This window comes from Cetorhinus maximus, chromosome 16, assembly GCF_964194155.1.
Source record: "Cetorhinus maximus chromosome 16, sCetMax3.hap1.1, whole genome shotgun sequence".
In the NCBI taxonomy this organism is placed as follows: domain Eukaryota; kingdom Metazoa; phylum Chordata; class Chondrichthyes; order Lamniformes; family Cetorhinidae; genus Cetorhinus; species Cetorhinus maximus.
In genome coordinates, this window is record NC_135894.1 from 98,528,061 (window position 1) to 98,554,370 (window position 26,310).

At 43.9% G+C, this 26,310-nt stretch overlaps 1 protein-coding gene across 1 annotated transcript in view; it reads left to right on the forward strand.

Annotated features, from left to right (window-relative positions):
* The first annotated feature begins 752 nt into the window (after positions 1–752).
* LOC144691910 (lysozyme C-1-like) overlaps positions 753–26,310 on the forward strand; it is a 49,446-nt gene continuing 23,888 nt past the window's right edge. The window contains exons 1-2 of the mRNA XM_078560484.1: positions 753–882; positions 2,392–2,574. Coding sequence (XP_078416610.1) covers positions 753–882; positions 2,392–2,574 — 313 coding nt within the window. The remainder of the gene's footprint in view (positions 883–2,391; positions 2,575–26,310) is intronic.

Below are 26,310 nucleotides of genomic sequence, written 5' to 3' on the forward strand. Positions count from 1 at the left end.
AAATTCTCCTCCTTGTATTCAAACCTCTCCAGGGTTTTACCCCCTCCTCATCTCTGTAACCTCCTCAGGCGTACGTCCCACCAAGAACCATGTGATGCTCCAATTCTGGCTCCTTGTGGATGTCCTACTTCCTTCACCACACCATTATTGGCTGTACCTTCAGCTGTCTATGCCCTAAGCTCTGGAGTTCCCTCTTTAAACCTCTTTGCCTCTCCACCTCTCTCTCTTCCCTCCCTTAAAATGCACCATAAAGCTACATATTTGACCAAATTTTTGGTTTCCTGTTCTCCTGAGCCCTGTTTCGGTTCAGTGTCAATGATTGCACGATGCCTTCAGATGTTTTCCTAGGTTAAAGGCGCTGCATAAATGCAAGATTTTCTGTAGCCAACTTGACTAGAAGGGAAACACTGGACTTGCTCACAGTTCAGTTGGATGTGAGTGTTGGGGAAATTAGAGCTTTGAATTTGCATGGAGCAAACAGCCTTTTTATCTACTGATAACTGAGTAAGCATTTGTGGAGAAAGAAGGATTGTAGAGCTCCCTGGTAGGAGGAAGTTTTAAAAAATATTCCTGGAAATCTCATGTTTTTGAAGAATTAGAGCCAAAGTTCAGAGACTGTTCAGAGACTGGTTGTGTGTTTATTCAACTTATTTGGCATGTTCAATAATGATAGAGTTGTGTGGGGGGGTAGGAGCCAGACTCCTGACCCAATGGCAAAAGGGATAATTGCATCTCGTGTAGTGATCAGGAAAATGAAGACCTTCCTTATTCTCAGTGCCCTGCTCACAGGGGCAAGTCTGTATGTCTATCAGAAATGTGAGCTTGCCCATCTTTTACACAAAAATGGATTGGATGGATATCGTGGTTACAGTCTAGCAAACTGTGAGTCTCATATTCTCTATACTAGAAGATTGTAGCTGAAGACCTTACCTCTGACCTTGACTTTCTTTTTATACTGAATTCTTAACATCTTATTCTGTTTTAAGTGCACAACTTGTAGCTTTTCTTGATAGTTTAACTCGTTGAGTGCACTGCCTGGTGTGGAGCTGAGGCGCACGGATGTGTGTTGTGTTCAGTTGTTCTGTATTTGTTCACGTGAGACTGTTTACTGTTGATGTCACTGTATTTGATTAGTTAAGCCTGGGTGTGGGCTAGGAGAAAAGTCAACAAACTGTAGAGGTTGCTGGAACCAAAGAGCTGAAAACATGGAGCAGATATTTAATAAAAACTTGTGCAAATAAAATTCCTACACAAAAAAAAACTGGTGTCTCAGGTCTGCAGAGCTTCAAGATATAAAATATCACTGTGTCTCCTGCCAGTGCAAGATGACCACAGAAGATGGCCACTGATGCCCATCTGAGCACATGCACTTCTCTGCGCATTCGCAGAAAACCATGGATATCATTGGCCGGATGCAGCGGCAGCAAATTCAAACCGGTTAATAATGTTAGAAAGTAAAACCGCACATTTCCGTGGTTAATGTTAACAAAACTAAGTATGTTACAGATTGTGCAAGAGAAAACAGTGCATTGTATTTGACTTCATATTAAAAGGAAACAGGGAATAGCAAAATGTTTCAGGTATTGATGAGTGAGTGAGCTGCCAGGGTTCTGGTTCCAAAATCCACTCTCCAGGATTGTTAACTTAATTTCGTTCAGTTCTCGTTAGGATTGCTGCAATTTTGAATTTTGCTTTAAATGGAGGATGAGTATCACACTGAAGTTGGGGGAATGAGTAGAGTTCTGATCTCCGTTGCTCGCAATGACATCATGGAGTGAAGCGGTACAACTCTGCATGTAACCACGTTGGCAGCAAAACGCAGCCATAAAATATACAACCACCAGGAGGCTCTAGTCGAAGCACTGGGAAGCACCCAAATGAATTCAGTCTATGGCTCACTATAAGTAGCCTCAGCTATTCCTGAGCTGGAGAGAGAGGAATAGAGTATGCAGGAGAGATAGCTACCAGTGGCCTCCTCTTGGAAGGTGCAGAGATACTGAGGGGAAGGCTTCTGTTGGGCAATTCATCATGGGTCAATTGGACAACCCGTGTTTCCAACCATTTCCCAAGCTTGGGAACTGTAAGCTCAACATCTCCATTTCTAGGCATGAGGCATGCTTTGTAGGGAGCTCTGAGAACATGCAAACTTCACAAAGCTTCTGGTTTCCATTGCTGTGCAATGGATTCTTTTCAATCCAGACCTGCCCCATCATCTACATTTCTCAGGTTTATAAGAAGAGAGATTGTAATTGTAAATGGAGCTGGCCAAGACTGAATAGAGTCTTATCATGGGGATTTATGCGAGGCAGGGTGGTATAGTTTGAGAAGGGGGAGAAGAGGGGGTGTCAGAGGGAATGTCTGACTCAAGGTTATGATTTGCCTTCATTTTAGGGGTGTGTTTAGTTCAACATGAAAGCAATTATAACACAAGGATAGTTGGACGCAACAGGAGAGGCGGAAAGACTCTATCATCAGACTACGGGATCTTTCAGATCAACAGCATCAGGTGGTGTGAAGATGGTCAGACTCAGAACACAAAAAAGTTAAAGAATGGATGTAGGAAGAGCTGTAAAGGTAAGCAATGCAGCACATCATTAAAATGCTCCACATGATATCCTGGACTGGTTTTAATCTCCTGAGGGGGTGGTCAGAGATGAATTTTTCCACAGTATTATTTCCCTTACATTATGATCTCGGATGGAGATCAGTCACTTTTAAAAATAAACAAACTCTCAGTTATTAACTGAAGGAATTAAGCCACAAGGTTTCATGTTTTAAACAAAAGCTTTTACTGTACAAGAATTAAAGAAAGCAAGCACTGCTAACAACAATTAATCTTTAACAAAAACAGAAATACCTGGAAAAACTCAGCAGGTCTGGCAGCATCGGCGGAGAAGAGCAAAGTTGACGTTTTGAGTCCTCATGACCCTTCAACAGAACTGATTCATCTTTAAGCTTGACAATCTCAACAGGACACTCACTGTTCTACTTTTATTTCCGCCCAAGAGTTCCCCTATACTTTCCCGGATCTTGAGGTTCCCTCCACTTCTGCAGCCAAACCTAAGTGTGCCACAACTCTCTGGAATTCACTTTGATTCTCCTCAGTGTTCCACAGTTCTCTCAGGTATGAGGTTCCTTAGGGTCCTTCCACTAGCCACCAGCTAGGAAACTCATCAACCCTCCTTCAACACCTCACTATTGTGGACTTCCCAGATCAAGCATCCAAAACTGACACCAAAATCAGAAAACACCCTTGGTTTCTTATAACCTTTTCCAACTGGTTTACAGATCCTGGCAGATTTTTCTCTCTGCTTGTCTCAAAGCAACTTTCAGGCTCCAACTGCCTGTGCTGAGAAATCACACCGATAAAACCAAATCAAAATATATTTCCCTGAAATTTATCCCCATGGCAGCATGACACACCTAGGGTGGCCCTTCACTCATTATCTCCAATTCCTAAACCTTCCCTTTGTTCTGGAAAACCATATGAAATTTAAATCACTGATGAAGGCAATAGTCCCCACCAAAAGACTCAGAAAAGGGTCACCCATTGTTTAGTGTTTTCCCACTTCCAAATCTGACCTGATTAAACAAACACTGGCCGCCCTTTCATTGCAATTACTTCCGGGTCAGTTTACCAGCCTCCCAAACCAGGTGCTTCCATTATCTTACATGTAAAAACTTCAATCCCCAAACTCATCAAACATCTGAATCATGAAATTAGATATTTTTGCTACATTTATTTGGTCCTTTTTAAACTTCTCTCCTAGGAAATTACAAGGAGAGGCAGCGGGTGTGGGGGGATGGGGAGGGACTAAGGAAATATTTTGTTATGACACTCAGGCCATCCTGAGTGTGGGGCGGGCTTGATGGGTCATCTCGTCTTTACCTGCCCGTCAATTTAGGAATTCAGGGCTAGTTTCCATTCTTTCTTAGGATCCCTTGTATTACTCATTCTCAGGGCATATTTTTGCCATCCTTAGTTGCCCTGAGGAGGAGGTGAGGGATTTTCTCCTAAATTTTTTACATACTTGAACTCCAATGGTGATGTTAGATAGGGAATCTTAGGATTTTGACCCAATGAGGATTAAGGAACAGCAAAGCACACCTAAGTCTGAATGCTGTGCGATTTTGAAGGAGAATTAGAATTGATGGTGAACATAACAACATGAGAAATAAAAAATAGGAGCAGGAGTAAGGCATTTGGCCCCTTAAGCCACTCTGTCAATCAATAACATCATGGCTGATTTGAGTCTGACTTTAACTTCACTTTCTTGCCTTCCCCATAACCTTTGACCCTCTTGTGGATCAAAACTTTGTTGAACAAATCTGTTTGACAAATGTATTAGAGTTGTTTGAGAATGTAACAAGCAGGGTGAATAAAGGGGAATTGGTAGATGTAGCGTATTTGGATTTCCAAAAGGCATTCAATAAGGTACCACAGGAAAGTTTACTACACAAGACAAAAGCTCATAATATTGTGGGTGATATATTAATGTGGACAGAGAATTGGCTAACTAACCGGAAAGAGATTGATGATAAATGGGTTATTTTCAGGTTGGCAAACCATCTTCAGTGGAGTGCCATAAGGATCAGTGCTGGGGCCTCATCTCTATTTATGACTTGGACGAAGGGACTGAGTGTTGTCAAATTTTCTGATGATGCAAAGATAGGTAAGAAAGTAAGTTGTCAGGAGTCTGCAAAGGGATATAGATAGGTTAAGTGATTGGGCGAAAATAGGCAGATAGAGTATAATGTGGGAAAGTGTGAGTTTGTTCACTTTGGTGGAAAGAATATGAAAGCCAAATATTATTTAAATGGAGAGAGACTGCAGAATGCTACGGTACAGAGGGACCTGAGTGTCCTTGTACATGAATCACAAAATTAGCATGCAGGTACAGCAATTCATTGGGAATACAAATGGAATGTTGGCTTTTATTGCAAGAGGAATGGAATATAAAAGTAGGGAAGTCTTGGTACAACTGGACTTGGCATTGGTGAGACCGCACCTGGAGTGCTTTGTACAATTTTGGTCTCCCTTTTTAAGGATGGATATATTTGAATTGGAGGCAGTTCAGAGAAAATTTGTCAGGCTGATTCCTGCAATGAAGGAGTTGTTTCATGAGGAAAGGTTGAGCAGGTTGGGTCTATACTCGTTGGAGTTTAGAAGAATCAGAGGTGATCTTATTGAAACATGTAAGATTTTGAGGGGGCTTAACAGGGTGGATGCTGAGAGGATGTTTCGCCTTGTGTGAGAATCTAGGACTTGGGGGCCACGGTTTCAAAATAAGGGGTCTCCCATTTAAGATGGAGATGAAGAGGAATTTCTTCTTTCAGAGGGTCATTAATCTTTGGAATTCTCTTCCACAGGCGGCAGAGGAGGCTAGCTGGCCATGTGACAGCGCTGTTCTTTAACAATGGTGGCTCTGTGAGTCTTGCCTCTGAGTCGGACAGTTCTAGGTTCAAGCCCCCTCTAGTGACTCGAGTCAAAAAAATCCAGTACAGTACTGAAGGAGTGCTTCCTTTTGGGTCAGATGTTAAGCTAAGACCCTGTATGTCTCTCAGGTGAATGCAAAAAACACTATTGCACCACTTTGAAGAAGAACAGGGGAGTTACGTCTTGTGTCCTGGGCCAATATTTATCCCCCAACCAACATCACAGAAACAGATCACCTGGCCATTATCATATTGCTGTTTGTGGGAGCTTGCTGTGTGCAAATTAGCTGCTATGGTTCTTGCATTGCAACAGAAACTACACTTTAAAAAAGCACTTCATTAGCTGTGAAGTGCTTTGGGTTGACCTGAGGTTGGGAAGGTTTCTGTGTAATTTGCAAGTTCTTATTTTTTTTATTATTGGTGGAGGCCACAGTGTCTGAGTGGTACTGTGTACAGCAGAGTGCACATTGCACAACTCAGCACACAGCGATTAACCGGGTTCTGCTCTTTCACTGTCAGTGCAGCATTAAGAGGCTCTCGGGCATGAGGAATCTTCCCTCCTCCTTCTGAATGGGAAGGGCCCTCAATTTTACTGGGTGAAAATTCCAGAAAGCTCGGTGTTACAATCAACTCTGTGTGAGAGAAGTGAAGGATACTAATTAGCAGCGTGTGGCCCATCCCAGTCAGCAAATACCCTCATCTCTGAAACTTAGACCATATAAAGAGAGTTCTTTCTGTCACTGAACTGTCAAGAGTTTCCGCAACTTCTATTTTCATTGTGATTTCCAACATCTCCAGTATTTTGCTTTAAGGTACAATTATAGTCTCCATCTTTCCAAAAACGTTGGGGTAGTGGTAAAGTCACTGGACTAGTAATCCAGAGGCCCAGGTCAATACCCTTTGGGTCATGGGTTCAAACCCCACCATGTCAGCTGGTGGAATTTGACTTCAGTTAATTAATAAACCTGGAATTGAAAGATAGTCTCAGTGATGATGCCATGAAACTATCATCGATTGTTGTAGAAAAAAACCCATCTGGTTCATTGATGCCCTTTAGGGAAGGAAATCTGCATTCTTTACCAAGTCTGGCCTACATGTGATTCCAGATCCACAGCAATGTGGTTGACTCTTAACTGCCCTATGAAATGGCCAAGCAAGCCACTCAGTTCAAGGGAAATTAGGGATGGGCAACAAATGCTGGCCTTGCCAGGGATGACCACATCCCGTGAAAAAATAAAAATTCTTGAACTGTTGCCATGGAGAACATTTTAAGCGTTATAATATGAAGTTAAGTACAGGAATGTCATTGGCTCATGTCAATTGGTATTTTTAATACCTTTTGCTGGGTTTTACATTTTACCTTTTCCCGCTTAATTTCAGTGGTAAAGAAGGCTAGGTTAGGGTCCGAGCTGCAAGCCCGGTTAAGTCAGCCTTTAATGCAAAACGACATCTAAGTAAAGGAGTTGAAGTGTGCATTAAAAACGGCTATCCCAAGGATCATTAAGTCTCTGGTTCCCAGTTAAATAGCTTGTGAACACTCGTTCAAGAGGCTCGACACCATTTTGTGGCAATTGGCAGCCCCACTTAAAAGTGACCAATTCAACAGGAGTAAAGCAGTTGTTGGTGAGGATTTTGAGTGCTACTGAAATGCACGTTCAGCTTTCAATGTTCACTTGCATATTGAGATTGACTGACTGCGTTTGAAGAGGACAATTGAGACATGTCAGGTGACTTTCTGGGAAACTTTGTCAAGAATTCACCAGAAAATCTCTGTGAATTTCACCTAAATAGAGTGAGTGCTGTGCTACTGTACTTCTACTGTCGTGGTAGGAGATTTCCAGGAGGACAGAAGAAATGCTTTCGGAATGCCCTCAAAGCAGAGGTCAAACATCCCCGCTGACTCATGGGAGTCCTTGGCTTGGGACTGATCAAAATGGAGAAGGTTTATTTGCAAAAACAACTTGGACACCGAGATACTTGGTCAGGAACACGCAGAGGCGAAGTCAGGGCATCAGAGGGAGCGCACAAACCTCCAAACAACTCATCTACCTGACCTTCCAAGCACCACTGCCCCACATGTGGATGAGTCTGCAGATCACACATTGGATTTATCAGCCATCGCAGAGCCCATCAAACCAGAGTGGAAGCAAGTCATCCTCGATCACATGGGACTGCCAAAGAAGAGAGACTGTACTTTATTGGAGACCTTATAGGAGTGACCAGGACATAGGGAGTGGTTAATCATGGGATCTTTCTAGGTGTTCCTCTTGAGGAGGAATGGAGGAGAAGAAGACCACAGCTGAGTAGCATCAGCTGCTGGAGGAGAGATGGACAGGGCTCCAGATTTAGGGGACTTGCTGCATGTTCCTAAAGCTAACGATCATGAGAGACCGGAGTTACCACCAGCAATTGTGCAAGAGGGTCAAACTCAAATGGCATGTTGGTCTTTATTACAAGGGGATCGAAGTACAAGAATAAGGAAGTCTTGCTACGATTGTATCGAGAATTAATGAGAACACACCAAGGGGAACTTTTCCCCTTGGTGGAGGGGTCAATAACCAGGGGGCATAGATTTAAGGTAAGGGGCAGAAGGTTTAGAGGGAATGTGAGGAAAATCTTTTTCACCCAGAGGGTGGTGGGAATCTGGAACTCGCTGCCTGAAAGGGTGGTAGAGGCAGAAACCCTCATAACATTTAAGAAGTATTTGGATGTGCACTTGCAATGCCATGGCATACAAGGCTTTGGGCCTAGTGCTGGAAAATGGGATTGGGATAGTTAGGTACTTGTTTGACCGGAGCAGACTTGATGGGCCGAATGGCCTTTTTTGTGCTGTAGACCTCTATGACTGTATGACACACAGAGAACTGTTTGGTCTCCTGGAAGTGGTACAGCAAAGTTCACTAGATTGGCCTCCATGATGAGAGGGCTGTCCCATGATGAGAGGCTGAGAAAATTGGGCCTATACCCTGTATTTTAAAAGTATGAGAGATGATCTTGTTGAAACATACAAGACTCTGAAGGGGCAGGAGAGGGTAGACACTGACAAATTGTTTCACCTGGCAGGGGAACCTAGAACACGGGGGTACAGTCTCACGATTATGGGTCGACCATTTAGGACTGAGCTGAGGAGAAATTTCTTCACACAGAGGGTTGTGAATCTTTGGAATTTTCTACATCAGAGGGTTTTGGATGTTTCATTACTGAGTATATCCGCTATCAGAATTTGGAGCACTGGGGCTACATGCTTTAGCTTCCAAGACATAGGATCCAGTAGAAAGTTCACCATCTGTGCTCAATCCTTTCACCCCCACCGCACCCCCCCGCCCATCCCCTTCCCCATGAGGTCAGCAGCTTCCCCCATATCCTTGAAAGAAACACCTCAATCCACAAGGTTCTCGTTGTTCAGTGCCACCCCCTCTGCAATGCTAGATTGTGCAGAGCACAGCACACCACCATGATACATGAGACCCTCAGTGGGACATACTGAAAACCTCCACCCAATCAATCTAGGCACCTGACTTGCATCTTTCAGAGACCTATGGCCTGATCAATGGTTGCTCGGATTGCCCCGTGGTTGTTTATGTACCTCGCCTCTGCACCCATGGGTGGCTTACTTACAGGTGTTAGTAACCTTGTCATCAATGGGTAGCCCTTGTCTTCTAATATTCATCCCTACAGGTACAGAGGGATGGGAATAGCTGTGGCACCTGGAACTGCCCAAGTGAATGGGAAAACTGGCTGCTTCCCGGGACTCATGCACACCAGCTGCAGATCAGCTGGACACTGAGCTTGTGAAAGCCTTCCCTGTTGATGAAGGCCGCTGGCTGGTCAGTGGGAGCTGGTCACAGCCATTCAGTTCATCACACCGTGCACCTGAGGGAATCTAGCAATGGCCCCTCAACACAATGGACCTCTCTGCCAGACTGTCCAGCTCAGCGTGTCACCAACCCTCTTAAACAGGCATTGTTCACCTCCTTGATGCACTGATGCACCGCAGACTGATTCACACGTATCTTCAGTGGATTCCTGAAAAGACCCTGAGGCATAGAAGTTCAGCACTACAGTGACAGTGATCTTCAGCACCACTGGCATTGGGGGTCCACTACCATCCATGTGGCTCAGCTTCTTCTCCAGCAGGACATCCAGATCAGTGATATCCTCTCTGAAGTGGCACAGTCTTCAGTGCCACTGCCATGTAGACATCTGCAGGTAGTTGAGCTTCAGAGGGTAGAAACTCTGAAGAGGATATCCTCTTCTGCGTGCAGGAAATACCTAGCATGCTCCTCTGGTCCTTCACCATTAGCATTCCCAGCCAAGGTTGACCTTCCTGTGGGCATGAGGTTGCTAATCTCCCACTGCCAGTGCTTCCATTTCATTGAACTTCGGAAATAGGAGCAGGAGTAGGCCATTCGGCCCCTCATGCATGCTCCGCAATTCAAACAGGTCATGGCTGATCATCTACCTCTGCGCCATTTTCCCCACTGTCCCCATATCTCTTGATGTCATTCGTATTCAGAAATCTATCCATTCCTGTTTCAAACATGCTCAATGATTGAGCTCCCACAGCCCTCTGGGGTAGAGAATTCTAAAGGTTCACCACCCTCTGAGTGAAGAAATTCATCCTCATTTCAGTCCTAAATGGCCTTCTTCTTATCCCAGACTCACCAGCCAGGGAGAACATCCTATCTACATCTACCCTGTCACACCTCGTTAGAATTTTGTAAGTTTCAATGAGGTCACCTCTCATTCTTCAAAGCTCCAGAGAATACAGGCCCAGTCTCCCTATTCTCTCCTCAGAAAACGATCCCGCCTTCCCAGGGATTGGTCTGGTGAACCTCCGCTGCACTCCCTCAATGGCAAGTATATCCTTCCTTAGGCAAGGAAACCAAAACTGTACACAATAGTCCAGGTGCATCAAAGCTCTATACAGCTGCAGCAAGACATCTTTACACTTGTACTCAAATTTTCTTCTGATGAAGGCCCATGTAGCATTTCCCTTCCTAACTGCTTGCTGCTAGCTAGCTTTTAGTGACTCATGAACAAGGACACCCAGCTCCAGTTGGACATCAACACTTCTTACCTCTCACTTTTAAAAAATATTCCACTGTTCTGTTTTTTTTTCCACTAAAGTGGATAACGTCACAGTTATTCACATTATAATCCATTTGCCGTGTTCTTGCTCACTCACTTAGTCTGTCCAAATCCCCTTGAAACCTCCTTATACCCACTTCACAAATTATATTCCCACTTCGTTTTGTGTCATCAGCAAATTTGGAAATACTACAATTGGTCCCCACATCAAAATCATTTATGTAGATTGTGAACAGCTGTGGCCCCAGCACTGATTCTTGTGGTGCCCCCCTAGAAACAATTTGCCTTCCTGAGAATGACTTGTTCATTCCTACACTCTGTTTTCTGCCTGTTAACCAATTCTCAATCCATGCCAGAATATTAGCCCAATCCCATGTGCTCTATTTTTGTTTAGTAGCCTCCTGTGTGAGACCTTATCAAAAGTCTTCTGAAAATCCAAATAAACCACACCCATTTGTTGCCCTTTATCTACGCTACAAGTACCATCCTCCCACTCAATAGCTTCACTCCCCCAAGTCCTGGCTAGATAAGGCCCATAGAAAATGGCCTCTCTCCTTGTGCAAGGCCTCCTATCAGAGAGAACCTCCTTTCCCTCACTCGTTTCTTTTGAGCAAGTGTCACTGGGGCATGGCCCCACGAGGCTGGAAACTTTTCCCTCCACCTACCTTTAGTTGCTGCTGCCTGTGCTGCTGTGGCACACATGCTGGTTATCTCAGTGGCTGTCGGAGAGAGCCATTGCTGAGCTATCACTTACTCATCACTTTCTTTAACCAGGCAAGGCTCTGAAATCCTGTGCTCCATTAGTAAAATTCAAAATACACCATAAAATTGCAGTGAATTGGCCAGTTGAGTACCTTAAGTACCTTCCTGCTGCCTTGATGTGTAAATGAGGTCACCTTCCATTTCGGCCACCCCCAGGAAAATATAGTCTGACATTTTCCGTTCCAATTTTATCTTGTCCTTGATGGGACAAGATCTTGGGATCTTGTCCTCGATGCAATAGGACTGCACGGTGGCTGAAGAGCTGGAATAAATCTGATTTGTCCTCGGCTATGCCTCACCGTTGTGCCCTTGTGTGTAATAACTTCATAGAACCTTGATTCGAACAAATCCTTATCACCTGGGCTGGTTGCCATGTACCTTCCATTGGACCCTGGATGCAAACTTGTTGTCCCAAATGTAACCTTGACAATTCTGTACCGGTATTTTTACCATGTATGTTGGTCATCTTCTCTTGCAGTTGCTCTCTAGTCTCTGAGAGAGTAGAATGGGTAACTATAGGTAAATTGGTATGCACTGTTCTGCCAAACATGAGCTCAGCTGGTATGGAATAGTTGCACTTAAAGGTGTTCCTCTCAGATGTAACATTGCTATGTGTAGATCTTGCTTGGCCTGTCTACATTTGAGAATTAGGGATATCATCGTGTGGATCATTCGTTCAGCTAGGCTGTTAGATCTTAGGTAATGAGGAGAAGAAGTAGTGAGATTGATATTCCACTTCTCACAGATATCCTGAAATGGCTTGTCAATAGATTGTGGGCCATTATCCATTGTGATCTATCTATTATGGTACAAATGTTCTGGCACTTCTTGATATCTGCTTCAATGTCATTTTTCATACCCAGCCAATAGACTTCTTCTCTTGTGAGTCTTCTTGTCTGATCTATGCTCATGTATGAGCGATGAAGTTGTTGAAGAATATCAAGTCACGGAGATTCCAGTATACTGACCTGCCTGTCTTTAAAAATGACTAGCTCATCCCGATAAGGCCAAAATGGTCTCACATGTTCGTGGGCATGCTGAATTGAATCAGGTCATCCCTCAATTATGGTTTTCCACAGTTTTTGTAGTGTAGAATCTTTCTTCATTTCTTCCTGTAGTTGCCAGCATTTATATTGTGCAAATTGTACCAGATCAATTGACAGACTTGCATTCTCCTGTAAGTATAGTGTTGTAGCTCCCTTAAACTGCCAATTTTGTTGATACGTTCTGGATATTTCGATGTTAGGTTGTGAGCTGAGGTGATAGGAGTAGTTTCTGAGGTTGATCTGCCTTATGATATCGAACTGATTGCACGGATTGTTACGAACGTGAGGTTTTGACATGCTGATAGACCTGCAAGCTGGACCTTTAGTTTCCTTGATATAGAACCTCTGTGGCACCCAAGAGGATTAATTATACTTGCACTGCAGGACTATGGATGCTGCACATGGAATTAGTGAACTGTTGCACACTGGAAGTTGCATAATGGTAGGTTTTGCACTGGCCTTTACCTAAGTGGATACATGCCTTTTAGAATTTGTAGGCGTAGTATGCTGGCACTTGTCCCTATGTCAATCTTGGACAATAATGAATAGTTACCAACTTTCTTAGGACAAATAATTCAAATCACTTCAGACATTGTGATGGCTTCTACATTTCCCACAGAATTGACAGTATGAAACATGTGTTCATCATCTGTTTTATCATGCACATCATCATAATTTTCTGAAGAAGAGTCATACGGACTCGCTGCTCCTATGTCTTATGGCCTTATCGTCTTATGGAAACATTAACTCTGTTTCTCTCTTCACAGATGCTGCCAGACCCGCCAAGCTTTTCTAGCATTTTCTGTTTTTATATCATCATTGTCAGTCGCCTCATGTATATGTCTCTGATGGGACACTGGATGTTCATTCTTATTGTTTGAATGTATCCCTTGTGTGCTGTCCATTTGGATCACCGCACGGTTCTTTGTAGTTGCATCAGCCTTTGCTCTATGGCACAGTCACTGCCAATGGCCCTTTCTGCTACATGCCTTGCAGAATTGATGAAAAACTAGGCATTTCCTTGGCACGTTCAAAAGTCCATACCTTCCACATGTCTTGCTAGGCTTGGGCGTTTGAGTGAGCATGTCAACAACTGGAGTTGTACTTAGCAATTGTAGCTTTGTCAACCTTCGAGGATTGCTTTGTATTTAAGTAGGTCTTTACGCTATACATTTTGGACTTGTCTAGCAGGTCATTCTGGACTGCTTCCATGGAAGTGGATGCGATCACCAATTCAACAATTACAAGCTTACGAATTAGGAGCAGGGATAGGCCACTTGGCCCCTCAAGCCTGCTCTGCCATTCAATAAGATCACAGCTGATCTGATTGTAACCTCAAACCCACCTTCCCACCTTTCAACCTTTCAATCCTTTGCATATCAAGAATCTATCTAGCTCTGCCTTAAAAATATTCAAAGACTCTGCTTCCACCACCTTTAGAGGAAGAGAGTTCCAAACACTCACGACCCCCATTGAACAGCTCTGCTCAAAGGAAAGGTGAAACTAAGACTGGATCACGTGACACATTTACCTTCTAGCGATGTCACACTATAATCCCTGAAAGGCACATTACAACACTTAAATCCTGACAGCCGCTAAAGAAACATGATAATTCTTGAACAGCTTCCCCCACCTCGACACCCCCGTCCCCCCAACCCCCTGACCCCCGTCCCTGCCACAGTTAAACTGGATACTTGCTGTCAGTTGGGATCAGGTTTGCAAGTTTACTTGGGATTTACTTCCCAAACCTCATTTCCTTACCATCTGGATTGTAGTGCTGGGGGAGGGGTGGGGGGTCAGGAGTGGAGGGGGAGGTGGGCAAAGTTGATAGTGGTGTGAAAAAGTTAAATGTTGCCATTTAAATATGGGCCCCATTCCTTGGGTGCTCTTCCTGTGTCTGAATTCGGGCAAGTTTCAGTGTAATATCAATAAGAAGGTCCCTTCTAATTATTAACTAAGGTATTTAGGTATTTAAATAAACCTCTTGTAGATTCTAGTCTGGGGCCTGTTAGATTGGGATAGAACATGGGGGTGTGGGGGGTGAGGGGGGGGAGTGGGGGGGGTGGTGGGGATGGAAATTTCAAGGGAAGGCGAGTAGGGTGGAGTGCCTGTGACCTTCCTGCCACCATGGCATTTTATCAGCGACATGGAAAGAGGAGGACCTCCCAACTGGAGGCCAACTGTACCACCTGAAAGATCAGTTTAGGGCCTCTTCGTGATGCCGCTCATTCTCTGCTGCATTGGAAGACCTGCCTGATCAACCCTGACAGTCTCCCAGTGGACTCAGGTGTGATTGGGAATTCTCCTAATCGGGCATCCTGCGGGCCATAGAAGGCACCCCCGCCACCCCCTCACCAGGTGGCAATGACCACCCCACGGCATTATCCCACACTACCCTCACCAACCACCCCAAACCCCTCCCCTCTCAATGAAACCTCCCTGACTGAACTTGGCGACCCCTGACCTGACATACTCTGTTGAAAATTTGACGTCCATCACTGTGTCTTCTCGGCTGGGTCAGGTTCCAGCAGTGGCCACATCTCCAGGTGACCGCTGGGCCTCTGAATAGCCGGTAGCTCTAGGAGACAGGAGGCCTGCAGCGGCAGCTCATTAGGTGCTAGGATGTCAGAGAATCCAGCCAGGGCTCACCCAAATGGCTGAAACAGGGTTTTTCTCAGCTGTCCCCTATGTGGTGGGGCCACTGCTGCCCCAACATAACTCAGCCCTGTCTGTGGGATCAGCACTACTGGTCAGCCTCAATGGAAAAAAGCTCACTGGTCAAGTTCATCATTGTGCTATTTCCTGGACCCTCAATCAGTTAAATCACCAGCCCCAGTAATCAGCTCCAACGCTCTCCCTCCTGCGAGCTGTGAGATGTTTCATCCACCCAGGCTTCAGGTCCACAGACAGTAAGAATATAATGATTAGGAAAATGTGTGCAGTGTGTAGGGAATAAAACACTAGGCCTGATAGCTGCTGCCTTTATTTATTTATGGCATATAGTAATTAAGAAGGCAAATGGAATTTTGGCCTGTATTGCTGGGAGGTTGGAGTTTAAAAATAGGGAAGTCTTGTTACAACTGTACAGGGTGTTGGTGAGGCCGCACCTGGAGTACTGTGTACAGTTTTGATCCCCGTATTTAAAAAAGGATATACTGGCATTAGAGGCAGTTCAAAAGAGATTCACTAGACTGATTCCTGGGATGAAGGGGTTGACTTATCAAAAACGGCTGAACAGGTTAAGCCTTTATTTATTAGAGTTTAGAAGAATTAGGGGTGATTTTATTGAAATGTACAAGATTCTGAGGGGTGCTGACAGGGTAGATGTTGAAGAGATGTTTCCACTAGTGGGGGATTCTGGAACTAGGGGACATAGTTACAGAATAAGAGGACACTCATTTAAAACTGAGATGCGAAGGAATTTCTTCTCTCAGAGGGTAGTGAATGGCTGGAATTCTCTACTCCAGAGAGTTGTGGAGGCTAGATCACTGTAAGTATTTAAAGAAGGCGTATATAGATTTTTGAAATATCAGGGAGTTGAGGGCTATGTGGAGCTGGCACTAAAGAGGAGCTGAGGCCTGGGGCAGATCAGCCATGATCTTATTGAATGGTGGGGCAGGCTTGAGAGGCTGAATGGCCTACTCCTGCTCCCATTCCTTATGTCCTTATGTTCTTCAGCTCACTGCTAGAAGCATTCCAAAGCAGAATTTATTCTTCAGTTCACTAAAATGGATTATAACAGGGGTTTCCAACCTTTTCACGTGGGGAGCGGGCCACATTTCAATTATTTTCTCACTCAAGGGGCTGATGAGCAAATTTTAGAAAGATAAGGTTTGACACAACACTCAACGTGAGTTTTTTTAAAAATCGATGTCAGAGCAATAAATTGATAATTTAAATAAAAATGTGACTAATGAAAATGACCATTAAAAATTGCCAAGCAGCAGAGCTAACTAATAAAACCTTTTTTGCTTTTTTTTTAAGAAGCAGAACTAGAGAGAGACAGACTTGGCCCCAAGTCCTGGTCACCAGGGATGGGACTGGGGACCGGGATCAAGCTAACTAACACTGACCTTGTGTTCACCACTGGTGACACACACTCCGAGCTGGCCTCAGTGGAATTCATACGGAAGTGGGATTTGGAAGTGGGTTGCCTTTCAGCCTTGGTTATCCTCCTCATCCTGCCTGCTTTGTGGATAGGTTTTTGGGGAGGGAGGGAGGAGGAGGAAGGAAAGGGTGTTTATGCGTGCAGCTCGGTGCCAATCTCAGGTTTCTCGCTCTAATCACACTCACACACACACACACACACACTCTAACTCTCTCTTACACACACATAAATTCAAACACTCGCTCTCACGCTCACACTCACACACACACACTCACTCACTCGCCCTCACATACACACACTCTCAGTCAAACAGACTCACTCACTCCCTGCCCGGGCCTGGGAGGTTACGACATTTTACTGCTGAGGCCAAACTCGGGACAGCTGTGAAGATGCCAAGACGTGCTTTCTCACTCTGCCCTGTCTGAGGCTCCAGTTACTTCTGGGTGGACGCTGTTGCTGCAAGGTCACAGTCTGAGGATATGGGGTAGACCATTTGGGACTGAGATGAGGAGAAATTTCTTCACCCAGAGAGTGGTGAGCCTGTGGAATTCGCTACCACAGAAAGTAGTTGAGACCAAAACATTGTACGTTTTCAAGAAGGAGTTAGATATAGCTCTTGGGGCGAAAGGGATCAAAGGATATGGGGAGAAAGCGGGAGCAGGCTATTGAGTTGGATGATCAGCCATGATCATAATGAATGGCGGAGCAGGTTCCAAGGGCTGAATGGCCTACTCCTGCTCCTAGTTTCTATGTTTCTATGTAACTGCTGTTCTTCATGGCCTCGCGGGCCCACTCCACCATCTTGTCGCCTGTGCTCCTTTACCGGGTAGGCAGCTGCGCAGGTGGGCGAGAGAAAGCACAGCCCAAGGCAGACAGAAAACGCACCATGGCTGTGAAAACAAAAGCGCAGTCACTCACCCTCACACTTCTTATTGCTCCTCAAATGACAAAATGTTTCCCTCCTGCATTTGCTGTTGATAGGCTCACTGGAGCAAACACAGGAGGGAAATGGCCTGCGATTAGAAAAGAAGCTCCTTGCAAATCTGCCATTTCCTCTTACCTGTATTTTGAACAGGCCAGGTACAGAGAGACATGGTGGGATGGGTTCTGGCCTGCGGGCCTTAGGTTGGACAAGCCTGGCCTCTAGGCAATGAAAGAAATCAGTGCAAGCCTCTCACTGTAACAATGATACAGTGTTAATGTCGCTATCGGACTAGACAGGGTGGATGCAGGAAGGATGTACCCGATGGTGGGGGAGCCCAGAACCAGGAGTCACAGTCTGAGGATATGGGGTAGACCATTTGGGACTGAGATGAGGAGGAATTTCTTCACCCAGAGAGTGGTGAGCCTGTGGAATTCATTACCACAGAAAGTAGTTGAGGCCAAAACATTGTATGCTTTCAAGAAGGAGTTAGATATAGCTCTTGGGGTGAAGGGGATCAAGGGATATGGGGAGAAAGCGGGAGCAGGCTATTGAGTTGGATGATCAGCCATGGTCATATTGAATGGCGGAGCAGGCTCAAAGGGCCGAATGGCCCACTCCTGCTCCTATTTTCTATGTTTCTGTTTCTTTCTTGAAGGAGATTTGATGTCTGCCTCAGACCCCCATAAGGAATAATGCGTAGCGTTACAGGGAGAAGGCAGGCAAATGCCACTAGGTTACATGGTCATTCAGAGAGCAGGTGCAGGACATGACAGATTGAATGCACCCCTTCTGCGCTGTAACAATTCTGTGATTCTGATTCTGTGATGGATCCATACCATCCAATAGACCTCATTCACTCTCCCTGCAATTCCACAAACATAAGCAATGTGTTTACTTAACTATTTTGTCTGAAATAACTGTTGATTGACACCAAGGCAGCATTTGACTACATGTGGCATCAAGGAGCCCTAGCAAATTATAAAACTGGAGTCAATGGGAATCAGGATAAAACTCTCCCCTGTTTGGAGTCATGGCTGGCACAAAGGAAGGTGTTTGTGATTGTTGGAGGTCCCTCATTTTAGCCCCAGGACGGGATAGTGTCCTAGCTCAGGGCAGTGTCCTCAGGGTAGTGTCCTAGGCCTAACCATCTTCAGTTGCTTTATCAATGACCTTCCATCCATCATAAGGTCAGAAGAAGGGGTGTTCGCTGATGATTGCACAATGTTCAGCATGATTCACAACTCCTCAGATACTGAGGCAGTCCATGTCTAAATACAGCAAGACCTGGACAATATCCAGGTTTGGGCTGACAAGTGGCAAGTGACATTCACACCACAAAAGTGCCTGGCAATGACCATCTCCAACAAAAGAGAATCCAACCATCGCCACTTGACATTCAATGCCATTATCATCATGAAATCCCCCACTATTAACATCCTGGGGTTGTCATTGACCAACAACTGAACTGTACTAGCCATATAAATACTGTGGCTACAAGAGCAGGTCAGAGGCTAGGAATCCAGCAGCAAGCAACTCACCTCCTGACTCCCCAAAGCCTGTCCACCATCTACAAGGCACAAATCAGGATGATGTGATGGGATACTCTTCATTTGCCTAGATGAGTGCAACTCCAACAACACTCAAGAACAACACTCAACACTTAACAACACACCATTCAGGACAAAGCAGCCCACTCAGTTGGCACCCCATCCACAAACATTCACTCCCTCCACCATCAACGCACAGTAGCAACAGTGTGTACCATCTACAAGGTGCACTTCAGGAACTCACAAAGGCTCCTTCGACAGCACCTTCCAAACCCACGACTGCTACCACCTAGAAGGACAAGGGCAGCAGACATATGGGAACACCACCACCTGGAATTTTCTCTCCAAGTCACTCACCATCCTGACTTGGAAATATATCACCGTTCTTTCACTGTTGCTGGGGCAAATTCCTGGAATTCCCTCCCTAACAGCACTGTGGGTGTACCTACACCACATGGACTGCAACGGTTCAGGAAGGCAGCTCACCACCACCTTCTCAAGGGCAACTAGGGATGGGCAATAAATGCTGCCCTAGCCAGTGACGCCCACATCCCGTAAATGAATTTTAAAACATCAGATGCCTTTGCCAATTATGTGATGTCACTGCACCAATCATGCCCTTGCTGACTCTTTCTGTTCTCTTGTTAAATGTCTCGATAGGACTGAAGTGCACTTCACCGCATCAGGTGGAAAGATTTGATTGCTCGTGAGAAATGAAACAAATTTGAATTTGCACTGACGAAGATGGATTTACAACTCATACCCAACATGAGGCACGTTCATCTCCCCAAAGCCCGCTCAAAAACATGTTATCCCTCCCCATATGTGAATGTGGTGTCTAATTGAACTTATGTCAAATCCTCAGGTTCTGGTAGTTTCTCCTGTGTGAGGGGACACATGATCATTCTTGACCACAGGTACTGAATATTGGAGGGATGTTTGACTGTGGGAAATGACATCTGACCCTCAGCTAGGCTGGTAATTCCCTCAGAGTTTCTCTTGATCATCTACTCTTGCTTTGGCACAATTGGCAGATGTCCCGTTTACAAACTTAATCTGGGGTTTCTGCCAAAGCAAAGTGATGGAAGCCAATGCGGAGAACCCACGAGGAAAGTCTCCATGCTAAAGTATACATATTGAGTTTTGTAGAAGTGATCACTCGATGGTGTTCAAGGTTGGAGAGTGTGGCTCAGTGTTGGACTGAAGCTCTTCTTGTGAATACAGAATAAGTAATACCAGTTACTTACACCTACCCTAAACAAAACGGTTATGGTAGTAAGTTTGGAAAGGCTGAAGCTCAAACTTCACTGGCCTAAACTTCTCAATCCCATACAGGCACTACACCATCACATGTAGATCACGTCCACAATAAAGAACAACATTTCCGTTACTGGACTAAATCAGTTCCTTCAAGATGGTGAATAGATGACAGTGGATTCAAATCATTCACTAATCAAATGCAGAGAATGTGATATTTATGTGACATAATTTAACATCGGCAGACAATACAGGTTAGCCTATAACATCTTCATTGGATTTTCAACTACGTCAAGCTATCTAGTAAACGAATCACACGGCTGAGCTGCTTGCAGTAACCGGGTCCAAAACATTGCCTCTTCCACCCTTTAAAGGCCACATTCATTGAGAAAACCAGTCAGATCCATCGTCTCACAGGGATATGCCCACCCACGCCTATGAAAGAAAAGAGCATCAGGTATGAGACAACTGTGCCAAAGACCAATGGAGAGTCCCAGCAAACATTCATATTTCTTGACAGGCATCAGGAGCTAAGGACAATTTTGTAACCAAGTTTTGTCTGTCCTCTCCTGATTGAACCAGGAATGGCCTGCAGTTGTCTTGGTGCTGACAGGTCTCCAGTACTTCATTCAAGCAATCATTCCCCATGTGCGAGAGGTCATTTCACAACAGGTCATTCTCCTGCTTATGCTGGGGATGATGCTGTGATACTGGACAATCCAGCAACTTGAGTGTTGCTGAAAAAAGAGACACACTATCAAAGCTTTTCATCTGGTGCTCATCAGGACAACTACGCCAGATAAACCAATAGTAAAGGGAAGAACAATTTATACTGCATGAGAAGAGATTGGTTGGCAAGCGGACTCTGATTGGTAGAGTTGTCTCCATGGAGAATGCAGCAGGGTACGGTAACTATTAACTGCCATGCTTTTGTTTTAAATTGAGGCAGGTTGACTCTGATTGGTCAAGGCATTGCAACGGGGAATGATCCAGGAAATGGCTGCCTCCAAGCTTTTGTTTAGTTGGAAAAGGCAATAAATAATCAGAGTCCACTTGCCAACCAATCAATACTCTCCTCTCATCCAGTCTAAATTGTTGTTCCCTTTACTGCTTTATCCTGTGCGGCTATCCTGATGAGTACAAGATGAAAAGCTTCAATTATATGTCTCTTTTTTCAGCAATACTGAAGTTCTGTACTACCAAACGACTACTCCACCATCTGCTGGTAAAGAAGTCGCCATTAACAGACCAGTTTGCATCAGACATTTGAGAACCAGCACTTAACTAGGAAAGCAAATAGGCTGAGCAACACAGAGAGTAACACAGTAACTGGACCGCACATGGATTACTACAATGCTTTCCTCTTATTTTCCACATAAACTTCATTTCATCCAAAACTCTGCTGCCAACATCCAATAACATAACAAGTTCCGCTTGCCTATCCCACTCACACATTGAACCCATCTTTATTGACCTATACTGGATTCCAGTTCTCTAATTTGTATGGCCCTTTTGATCTCTCTAACCTCATCCAGTACTGATACCATATTCCCAACCCCCACTTTCCTCCGAATCCTACCATAGTTGGTGGCTGTACACTTCACCATCTTGATTCCACATCTGGAAAACATTCCGACTCTCCATTTCCCTGCATAAACTTGGCTAGTACTGAGTTTAGAAAAGTAAGGAGTGCTCTAATCAAATTGCTTAATTTATGAAAGGATAAATCAGAAACAGAGAAATTAATTCCTGTAGTGAGGTGTTCATAACAAGGGAGCATAATATTCAGGGCTAGGTCACTCAGGAGTGAAATCAGGAAGCACATTCTCACACAAGGGGGAATGAAAATATGGAATTGTCTCCCCCAAAATACTGTGTTTCTGGGTCATTTGAAAGTTTCACAACTGAGATCGGTAGATTATTGTTAAATCTGGGTGAAAAGAGAGATGTGTTGTTGAAGCTTCTTGTCTTACACTCATCAGGACAGATGCAAGAATGCCAAATTCAAATTTCAGATTATTCAGATTATTGTTGGGTAAATTCTCATGGAATATGCAGCAAAATCATGCAAAAGAAATTGAGATACGGATCAACCATTATTTAAGTGAATGATGGAACTCTCCTGAGGGGGCTGAATAGTCTATTCCTGTTTGTACGTTCTCTTCTCTTTTTTGGAATTCCTTAAAAACCCTATCTAGCATCTCCTTCTTAGATTACATCGTTTTCCTCAGCCCTCTGTGAAGCACTGTGGGAAATTTCCATGCATTAAAAGATGGTTTAAATTTGCTTGCATAATCCCCAATAACCAATTGCGAACCTCCCCTGGGTATAGCTGTGTCCTTTCCCCTTCCTGGTTCCTAGGTGAGAGGTAAATCTCACTGACTCCATCTCTAGGGGCTTTTAGTGTGCCCCTATTTTATCACTTTCAGCAATGCCCATTGATATTCAAACCCGAAAAGGAGCAGCCTCCTACATTTTGCACGTGAATTAATCAGTCGCTGCAAGAGATAGAGCTATCAAGAACAGCCTAGGAACTAAAAGCAATCATGGCAAACCATCATATTATATTCAGACACCAAGCCATTGATCAGTGAATGAGCCAATCAAACTAGGCTTCACTCCGACAGGGTTTCCAGTGAAGGGAAGGAGATACTTGGTCTCTTGCATTGTAGCTGCAGCTCTTGTAAACCACTCTTTCTGAAAGGTTGCAAGGTTTGCAGACACCAACCTACTGGGCTGCATTACCCCCAAATGTAAATGATATTTAGCAACAACTAGAGGCAAAACAATAAACAAGGTTTAACATACTTGGAATGTTGTCCTTGGAACATCACCACCCGTTTTGAAAGCAGAATGGTATCTACAATGTCCTGAATGACAAAATCTACAAAGAGACATACGATGTGATATTAAAGTAAGTGAAAAGCAAGACAAAGTGAACATGAGTTATTAGGCACCAGGTATGAAACTTAGAGAGTTCAGTGCTGGTCAGAAGGTCATGGTGAGAAACCACTGAGGTGATAAGGAGTTGTATGTCTTTGGCATTGTTTTAAAGAGAGTAAGTACATTCACGTATCTGGTGAATATTGTATAGAGATACTGTCACTGCCATGTAGATCATTTGCTTGAAAGAGAAAATCTAACAAAGCAAGAGCATGATAAACCTCTTATAGTCTGAATCCATCCAACAGTCCCAAGTGAAAGTCAGAAAAAAAGTGCAAGTTGCAAAGAAACGGAAAGTTTGCTAATATCCCAGAATCTATTGGTAGGGCAAAGTGAGTCAATGACAAATCAATCAATTTCACAGTTCCAACCATTAAGGGGAGTTGCTCGTCAAAGTCAAAGATGTTGAAGGAGCAGAGTTGAGCTAATGGAAATGGAAGGTGGTACCCAGAAAGAAAGAGAAAGAAGCCAGGGGGTTAATTGAAAGGATGTAGGAAGAAAGAAGAAATAAATGTTTCTTTTCATTATTTCATGTCAAATGATGATATTTTTGTTGCACACATACTGGTGTTATGGAAAAAGGTTTTTTTTAACATGTAAGTTACTCTGGTTGTATCGTCATGTATGTTTTGGTTGTGATTACAGTAAAAGCACCTGTCCAACCCAACATGTTAAATCTTCTGGTATTGTTGATGTTGGTTTAGTCATATTGCATTCTGGAAAATTAGGTACATGTACCATTTTACATTTTATTCTATAAGATTTTTTAAAGTAAGGTGGGAGTGTAATATATTGCAAGATTTGCGCATTTGTTTCTTGAGCTCTCTGCTGCCCTCTCTTTGGGGAGGGATAATTAAAGTTGTACAATAATGGCTGCCTGCTGTGAGTTCACATGTTAATAACAGTTACAACAAAAATACCTTTTATCACTAAGATACAGTTTTTGACAATCCCAAAGGTATTGCTAATGGTTTCAATAAACAGGGAACAAGCCTCCAAAACACCACAGAGAGCAAAAAAATTTAATTATTTCCTTATTGATTCTTATGTTGATTCACTGTTTGTAATTCCTCCTGACCAAGGTGAAATAGTGAAGAATTAATTCACTTAGCACAAGTAATTTCACTGGTCATGATAAAATAATCAATAGCTATTGAAAAAAGCAGTTTTAAACATTGTTGTGCCAATCTGTAAAAAAAGTCAACCTCCTTAGCCCAATAACTACTGCCCAATTTTCATACAGTTGAGATTTTCAAGAATATTAGAATATAATGTTTATAAGAGACAATGGGCCATAACTTCTGAGCTCAGGGCATTGTACTGGGGGGATATCGTAATGATGTGCTGGGAAACCACACCCTCACCCACTGCTGGACGTTCACACGTAAGGTTTGCATGACAAGTGCCCGGAAGTGCAAATTTCCCCAGAGCAATTGCCCTGTACTGAGAACCATCCCAAAATGTCATTTAAACCACAAACTTTGGATGGTTCCGAATGTGTTACATCAATGGTTACCCAAAAAAATGTGAGAAGAATTAAAACCACTTCTAACGTCTGAGTAACTAATGTACAGACCGTCACCCCAACGCCCGACCCGACACAGCAGCCGCCGCCTCACCCTCCACCCCGAGGCCCAACCCAACTCAACCCCCTTCCCTCCAGAAGCCAGACTCAAACCCCCTCCCCATCGAGGCTCGACTTGACACCCTTCCTCCACCACGCCCAACTCAACCCCCCCCAACCCACAGGGCCCAACCCCCCCAATCCTCCAAAGCCCGATGCTCTCCTCCTCTACTCCACCCCCCACCCATGAAGCCCCCCCCCCACCCCCCAATCAAACCCACTTGCCTTGTCGAAGACCCTTGAACCTGGCTGGACCTTTAAACTTACCTGGTCTACGATTGGTAATTGTGGTTTTATTTAGTGTATAATGTACCTTTAAGAATAATACTTCTTAGGAAAGAACACATGATCTGTAGTAACCAATAGGAGAGTAGCGTGAGCTACCTCAGCAGACAGTATAGAGATAGAGTTGGAGTTGAAAGCACATATGTAGTTGCTGCTGAGTATGTTGCAAATAAACGTAATGTTTCCACTAAGAAACATTGCAGATCAACTCTTTCACTAAAAGTACAATTCAGCCACCCTACAACACTACGTCAGCTGGTGCCATTAGAAAGGGGGCATGACTTCCATCCCTTTGACTGAGCAGCCCTTCGATGCTAAGCACTGGCGAATCACTGCAGTACTTGGATGTCACCCAGCCTGAGTTGGAATGTGCGGCGAGATAGCATCGCCTGCATTTCAGGGTAAGTGCTTTCGAGCAGAGTGACAAATTGACTCAATTGCCACTCCATCAGAAGTTACGGCCCATATCCCTTTTTGTCATGTCAAAATCCGTTGAACTCAAATCAAGACGATTTCAGTCAGCATCATCCCACTGACATGTTTGATAAGATATTGAACTCTTTAGCACAGGAATAGGGGTTCTTATGGATCTTAGTAAAGCCTTTGATATGCTGGATCATTCTATTCTACTTTCTCAGTTACATTATTCCAGAGTTAGAGGAATTGGCCTTTCATGGTTCTTTAGCCACATTACAGACAGAAAGCAATTTGTATGTTTTGATTCAACTTGTTATGATATATTAAGTATTAAGTGTGAAGTACCACAGGGCTCCATTCTTGCCTGCTACTATTTCTTATATACACTAATGAGATAGTAAATGTTTGTTTAGTCCAACGATACATTATTTTCACTGACGACACCAATATATTCTATTCACATTCCGATATAGAGGAACTTGGCTCTTCATCTTAATTTGTGAACTGCCAAAATTACCCACATCGTTTTGTAGTAACAGGTTATTCCTAAACTTAGGAGAGGCAAATTTTATTCACTTGAAACATAAAAAAACTTTACCAGTGAAAGATTCATCTAATTAAGATAGATCGAGTAGATATTGATGGAAAAGAGAGGACATCACTCTTCAGTGTTGTGATTGATGAGTTTTTAAATTGGAATGAATAAATAACAATAGTGTCAAAAAATGTTTCTCTTGCATAGGAATATTGTGTAAATTAAGATATAATTTGCCAGTTCAAGTATTATTTACTGTGTATAACTCTATTCTTTTGCTGCATATAGCCTACTGTAATAATGTGTGCGCAAATTAGCTCCCTAAATTTTCTAC